This window comes from Myotis davidii, unplaced genomic scaffold, assembly GCF_000327345.1.
Source record: "Myotis davidii unplaced genomic scaffold, ASM32734v1 scaffold306, whole genome shotgun sequence".
NCBI lineage: Eukaryota > Metazoa > Chordata > Mammalia > Chiroptera > Vespertilionidae > Myotis > Myotis davidii.
The window spans coordinates 347311-354128 of record NW_006296631.1 but is presented as its reverse complement, the minus strand read 5'-3'; the positions used below and the strand labels follow the sequence as shown (position 1 = coordinate 354128).

Here is a 6818-nt window from a genome sequence, read left to right as displayed (position 1 = left end):
TCCAAGACCGAATCCAAGCTGTCAAGCTTATGGTCCTACACCCCCAGTACTCCGGAATCTTAGAGGAGGACGCTGAATCAAAGATTTGATTCGGCCATAAGACCAGTAGGGAATGTGCTAGGGGCAGGGGCCTGACAAAAAGAATTACTGAGTAGACTGAGGGGCAGGGACCATGGGAAAGAAAGATGGCTAGTTATCTCGCTGGAAAAGCAATGTGTTATGATTGAACCCAGGCAGGTGTGACCCTGCTGGTAAATTTTATGTAAACTTTTTACCCTGCCAGTACCAGGAACGGCTAATGAACCGCTTTGCAGTTTGTTTTTTCTTTTTTAAAAAAAATACTTTGTAGTGTTGCAGATAAAAGGTCTTGCTGTACTCTTGGTCTGCACTGCAAGCTGTGGGCTCTTACGGGAATGACACGGCTGGCAGTCAGCTGATCAGCTTAATAAAGGCTCTTAAAATGTAAATTCTGAGTCGGTGGTCTATCTCGCTGAGCTAACCCATAACACCAAGGTTATGGGTTTTTCCCCCTGGTTAGGCACACACAAGAATCACCTAATGAATGCATAAATAAGTGGAACAACCAATTGATGTCATTCTCTCTCTCTCTAAAACAAAACAAAAAAACAAACTTATGTGCTTAAAAAACACACATTCTTAGCTCACACAGATCATACATACAGAAACAGCTAGTGGGCCAACCGATGATACTATAAATATAGAAGAGTAGGTTACATTATGTCCCTAATTTTCAATAGTCCGCCTCTGAAGGGTGTAAAAACATGTTTCCATATCAAATACGTTTAAATCTCATTTTAAACAAGTAATTGTATCTGTGAACAAGTCTTTGGTATGATTTCCCAGAACTAGATGTGTGTGTTTTTCCTGTTTCCCTTAAATTTCCCGGGAAACCTAAACCTAATCGCTGCAGCTGCTGATAACGCAAGGCCTTCTGGGGAACGTAGTTCCGGCTTTGCAGCGAGTGAGTCTTCTGGCGCTGAGCCGGGACATTTCCAGCGGAAGTTGCTGGGCGTGAGAAGGAAGGAGAAGACAGTTTTCCGCAAACGTCTTTGCTCACGGGCGCACCTGGGCGACGCCTGGGGGCCGTGGCTCCGCGTCCCCTTGCGATTGGCCTGCGGCTTTCCGAGCACGCGCAAACGGCGCTTTACGGCCCCGCCAGCGCAGGGCCGTCTGGGAGTTGTAGTTCTGACCCCTTCCCGAACTCTGTGGCCGGGCGGCGGCTCTGAAATCCGAGGCGGTCCACCACCTTTGGTTTGAAGGATGGATCCGGGGCCTGACGCGGTGCCTCTGGCTGGCTTGGCCTGGTCGTCGGCCTCGGCGCCCCCACCGCGGGGATTCAGCGCGGTGAGCGGCATCGGGGGGCAGGGGTTGAACGGGGGCACCGGAGGCTGCGGCTGGACAGGCGCCTGGCGCTGACCCACGTCCCGCCGTAGATCTCCTGCACCGTGGAGGGGGCGCCCGCCAGCTTCGGCAAGAGCTTCGCGCAGAAATCTGGCTACTTCCTGTGCTTCAGTGCCCTGGGCGGTCTGGAGGTAAGAGGCGCCCACCTCCAGGAACCCGGGGTCCGCCCACTCCCCCGGTCCATTCGCGGGGCTCTGCGCCAGGCGCGCCGTCCCCGATGCTCCGTGACTCGCTGTGTTCTCCCCACTCGACCCCCAGAATCCGCAGGAGAACGTGGTGGCCGATATCCAAGTCCTGGTGGACAAGAGCCCCCTCCCGCCGGGCTTCTCCCCGGTCTGCGACCCCCTGGACTCCAGTGAGGCTCGCGTCGGAGGCTGGGGGTGGGGGGTGCGTCCGCGTCCCTGCAGGGAGGACCCGGGAGAGGGATGGAGGGTGATAGGCGCGATTTCTGAGCTCGGCAGCCCCCTGACTCACTGGCTGCTGAAGGGTTGGCCGAGGACTCGGAGCTGTTCCCGGGCGGGGTGGCGGGCCCTACCCTGCGTAAAAATGTGCAATTGGCACAGTGGCTCCTGGAGTAACAACAGCGACCTGTTTTGTAATTGTTACTACCACAGCTACACCGCAGCCAAGCTGAACCACGCGCGGTTCTTTTACTTATTTATTTATTTTTACAGAGAGGAAGGGAGAAGGATAGAGAGTTAGAAACATCGATGAGAGAGAAACATCCATCAGCTGCCTCCTGCGCACCCCCTACTGGGGATCGAGTGTGCAACCGGGGCATGTGCCCCGACCTGGAATCCAACCGTGATGTCCTGGTTCCGGGATCCATGCTCAACCACTGAGCCACACCAACCAGGCGCAGTTCTCTTACTTCATTTCCAGGCTTTTGCACACTCCGACTCCTCTCCGGGTTAGCTGATACTTCGCCCTCCACACCCCTCCACTTCTGGCCTGACGGCCCTGCTTTCTAACCATCTGGCTTTCCCCACCTCCCACCATGTCTTGCCATTTGTATTTGATTTTTAGGGTATACCAGTGGCTCTCAACCTTCTGGCCCTTTAAATACAGTTCCTCATGTTGTGACCCAACCATAACATTATTTTTGTTGCTACTTCATAACTGTCATGTTGCTACTGTTATGAATCCTAATGTAAATATCTGATATGCAGGATGGTCTTAGGCGACCCCTGTGAAAGGGTCGTTTGACCGCCGAAGGGGTCGCGACCCACAGGTTGAGAACCGCTGGGGTATACCTATTGATACTGGAGTTAGCAAATTTTTTCTGTAAAGGGCCACATAGTAAATATTTTAGGCTTTGCAAGCCAGGTGGTGTCTGCTGCATACTCTCTCACACTCCCCACCCCCTTTAAAAATGGAAAAACCATTTTTAGGGAAACATTTGTTGGGCGGGATTTGCCTCATGGGCACTCAGTTCTGTCTGATTCCATAGCTACCCATCCTCACGGTGGTGCACATGGCCACCCTGTGAATGCTCCTGCCTGTCACCAGAGAGGAGCCTGCCCCAGAGCTCCTAGAGGCTGCATGGGGTTCTCTCCTGTGGCTCCATCATTCACGGTTTAACCAGAGATATTAACACCATGCGGTGATGGCCTTAAACAGTGCCTTGGCCACTGTCTTGGAGCCATCTTTGGGTCCCTTCCCTGCTTTTCCCTCTTCTCACTCCCCACCCTCCCAGAGGCCTCTGTGTCTAAGAAGAAGCGCATGTGTATGAAGTTGGTGCCCCTGGGAGCTGCGGACACAGCTGTGTTTGATATCCGGCTGAGCGGGAAGACCAAGACGGTGCCTGGATACCTCCGAATAGGGTAGGGCGTCCCGTCCCCCACCCCCCCAAATATAAGAGAAAGTTACAGAAGTAGTAGAAGGGTCCTGGGAACTTAGGAGCGGGAAAAGCAGAGGTAACACACGTGGGGAAAGAAGAGGGTGAGGGGGAAAGTTCAGGCTCCCCCCCAACTCCCATGTGTACGCGCTGATCCTCAGAGACTCCCCTGAGGCCTCCATCCCTTCTGCCACCTCTCTGTGCCTCCGTTCCCACATTTAACAAGGGACAGTTGTACTAGTCCTGTGGGGTCATCATGAGGGATAAACGAGTTGGTGTGTCTGAAGTCCACAGACAGTGGTGGGACCCAGCAGTTGCTTAAGGTGTGGGCGGAGATGCTGAAAGGAAAATTCCCCAAAAGGCAGGGGCCACCCAGAGATCCGGGTTCCTCCTTTCTCCTCTGGGCCACTGTTCTCAGCCCTGGCTCTGCCTTGGGTCAGAACACCCCTCTCCCTCCCTCCCCATCTAGGGACATGGGTGGCTTTGCCATCTGGTGCAAGAAGGCAAAGGCCCCTCGGCCAGTGCCCAAGCCCCGAGCTCTCAGCCGGGACATGCAGGGCCTGTCCTTGGACCAACCCAGCCAGCCCAGGTGAGTCCTTGGGCTCGGGGGTGGGGGGGGAATGGGGGGGGGGGTCGTCAGGCCTGACCGGGGCTGTCCCATCACCACCAGCAAGGGCGGCTTCCCAGAGGGGACACTGTCGAGACTGGGTTCCAGGGCCTCCACCCTGCGGAGGAGTGACTCCATCTACGAGGCCTCCAACCTCTATGGCATCTCAGGTGAGTGCAGAGCCGGCAACTGAGGGATTGGGGTTGAGGTTGGGTGCTACGGCCAAAGGTTTATACAGCCCAGAAGGGGCGTGGCCACGGTTGGAATCAGACCTGGCCCCACCCCATTCTGTAAAGACTGGCAGGGGCGCTGCCCTGGCCCGTGTGGTTCAGTTGGTTGGCGCATCCTCCCTTACAACAAAAGGTTTTGGGTTCAATTCCCAGTCGGCACATACCTAGGTTGCGGCTTCCATGCCCAGTTGGGGTGTGTACAGAAGGCAACTGGTGGATATTTCTCTCTCACATGAATGTTCCTCTCTCTCTTTCTCTCCCTTCCTCTCTCTGAAATCCTCTGGTGAGGATTAAAAATGAAACTGGCCAGGGGGAAGGGAGCATGCCTGGTGGGCTCTGGGGTGGGCAGCAGCCAACCCCCTTACCCCCCACCCCATGCTTTCCTCAGCCATGGATGGGGTTCCCTTCACGCTGCACCCCCGATTTGAAGGCAAGAGCTGCGGCCCTCTGGTGAGTCTGCCCTGGGGGAACTTGGGTCTGTCCCTGCCCATCGCCTTTCTAGACCGGGACACGGGGGCCATCATCCAGGCCCCGGCCCCCAGCACTGAGGCCCAAGTTTCTGGGTTGGGGGAGGCTGGAGACCAAGCCGTGGGGCTGGCGGGCACCAGTCTGGAATGGGGAGTCCAGAGGGCAGCTGGATGCTGGTGCCGGAGGCTGTGCAGGGAGAGGGAGGGATGTCCAGGCAGATATTGAGAGAGGCTCGAAGATGAGGGAATGGGGTTCCAGGTAGGGGTCTGGGTCCAAGACTGACCCGCCCCTGCCCACCAGGCCTTCTCTGCCTTTGCTGATCTGACCATCAAGTCGCTGGCAGACATTGAAGAGGAGGTAGGTGCTGGGGCGGGGAGGAAAGGCAGGGGGTGCTGGGACCCTCCCCCACACCAGGTCTCCCCCAGCTGCACCCCACCTCTCCAGGGCTGGAGATCACTTAGTCCCTCAGTGGCTCTCCCCCGCCCCCCGTGCCTCACAGCACCCTCCACGGCCCCTCGCTCACTCTGTGCTCTTCCTCCCCCCTCAGTACAACTACGGCTTCGTGGTGGAGAAAACAGCAGCTGCACGCCTGCCCCCCAGCGTGTCGTAACCCCTTCCTGTCCCAGGGAAGGGGCCCCTTTACCACACCCCCAGGACTGGCAGCTGCCCCACCCTAGCTCATGTTGGGGGCCTTGGCAGCACAGGGCATTCTGGACCCTCAGCCCCATGGGGAGCTGCTGGCCCGATGGGGGTGGACCTGGCTGCTGGATGGGGTCTCCTGCCCCAGCCCTGTGGGGCAGAGGTGGGCTCGATGGAAACCGGTGCCTTCACATCATTTGTGTCAAGACTCTCTAGTGCCCGGAGGCCACAGGCTGTCCTCTGGGCAATAAACACTATGCCGTCTGCCGTCTGGAGTCCTGATCCTGGCCCTGAGTGTGGCTCATGGTCTTCACCTTGTGCCAGCCGGACAGCCGTGCCCCCGCAAGCGGGGGAAATCCCGGGGAGGTGGCCCTGCTGCTCCTCCTGTTCCGCAGGTGGAAACTGAGGCCCAGGATGCTAGGTCATGAGGAAGACCCAGTCCTGCTCCCCTGTCCTTGCGCACAGTAACGTCAGTAACAGCTACCATATCTCGGGGACCACTTCGCAACACCTTACACAGGTGTCTCATTTAATCCCGTCACAGCCCGTGGGAAGCCCCTGCTCTGTCACCATTTTACAGATGGTGACACTGAGGCAGCGGACAGCTAAGATCACAGCTGCGCTTGGGGCCCAGAGCCCGCTCTCCGCCAGAAAGCTGGCTGTGCGTCCTTGCCCTCCGCTGAGCTGTGGATACAGGGTCGACCCTCATTATTCGCAGTCATTCGCAGTCGTTCGATTTTATACTAAAGTTGCGGAGAAAACGGAACGAGTGAATCTTGGGCTCCTCAGGGAAATGGGTGGGTTTCTATGAGTAGCTGTGGTCACAGTTTTGTCAAATGGTTGATACCTTGTTTATTATACGGATACTGCTGCATCGTTAACCTTGAACTCACTGCCAACAGCAGTGTCACTCACACCTGAACACAGCTCACCTCACACATATCTCTGATAGTACGAGGCAGCCCGCTGGAGCTTAGGGATACCAGATGGCACCACGCGTGGTGCCTTTTTAAACAGCGAAATGCCAAGAGAAAGCACAGAAATGGGAAAAGCAGACCGCAGAAAAGACTCGTTTACAGTCGCGAAATGCCAAGAGAAAGCACAGAAATGGGAAAAGACTCGTTTACAGGTTGAGCTGGAACAGAAGGCAGAGTGTCACCCTGCTCCGCCTCAGCTGGGAACGTGCCTCCGGGACCCGGATTGTGCCCTGCTCAGCACGGGAGCACGAAAGCACCAGGAGTATTTTGATTGGGGGTTTGCAGATAAGTTTTACTGGGCACCAGCATGTGCAAACGTGGAGTTGCAAACAATGCGGGTGGGCGGTGTTTGTGAAATTCCTGCCCCAGGCTCCTGTCACGTGTCTGCCCCTCTCTTCTCTCCCCACATCCCTGTAGCATCAGGAAAGCCCCCAGGTCTCTGGCTCAGGGGCTAAGGGTTATTTCTTATCCACACCACGTGCAGCAGACTCTTTGGGTCACAGTGTCAAGTTCAGGTCACAGCTCATTGGCCAGAATGGGTCCCATGGGGCCTAAAGGGACAAACCACCCAACCGGATCCTTATGTCTAACAACACAACCCCAGGAGTCTGAGCGGGGAGACTGCCCTGCTCAGGGGC

At 56.4% G+C, this 6818-nt stretch overlaps 1 protein-coding gene across 1 annotated transcript; it reads left to right on the top strand.

Moving 5' to 3' along the window:
• Positions 1–1195: 1195 nt before the first annotated feature.
• On the top strand, positions 1196–5471 carry MVB12A (multivesicular body subunit 12A). The gene is made up of 9 exons (XM_006772399.2): positions 1196–1365; positions 1455–1553; positions 1681–1777; positions 3119–3245; positions 3729–3848; positions 3930–4036; positions 4485–4546; positions 4865–4921; positions 5112–5471. The coding sequence occupies exons 1-9, from the start codon at positions 1282–1284 to the stop codon at positions 5172–5174; spliced, it is 816 nt and encodes a 271-aa protein (XP_006772462.1). The 5' UTR covers positions 1196–1281; the 3' UTR covers positions 5175–5471.
• The last annotated feature ends 1347 nt before the right edge of the window (positions 5472–6818 follow it).

Bases quoted from the DNA above. Each gene is read 5' to 3' on its own strand.
- MVB12A (XM_006772399.2), top strand. From the start codon at position 1,282: ATGGATCCGGGGCCTGACGCGGTGCCTCTGGCTGGCTTGGCCTGGTCG. The intron at 4,037-4,484 runs GTGAGTGCAGAG...TGCTTTCCTCAG, and splicing joins CAACCTCTATGGCATCTCAG to CCATGGATGGGGTTCCCTTC. The intron at 4,547-4,864 runs GTGAGTCTGCCC...CCTGCCCACCAG, and splicing joins GCAAGAGCTGCGGCCCTCTG to GCCTTCTCTGCCTTTGCTGA.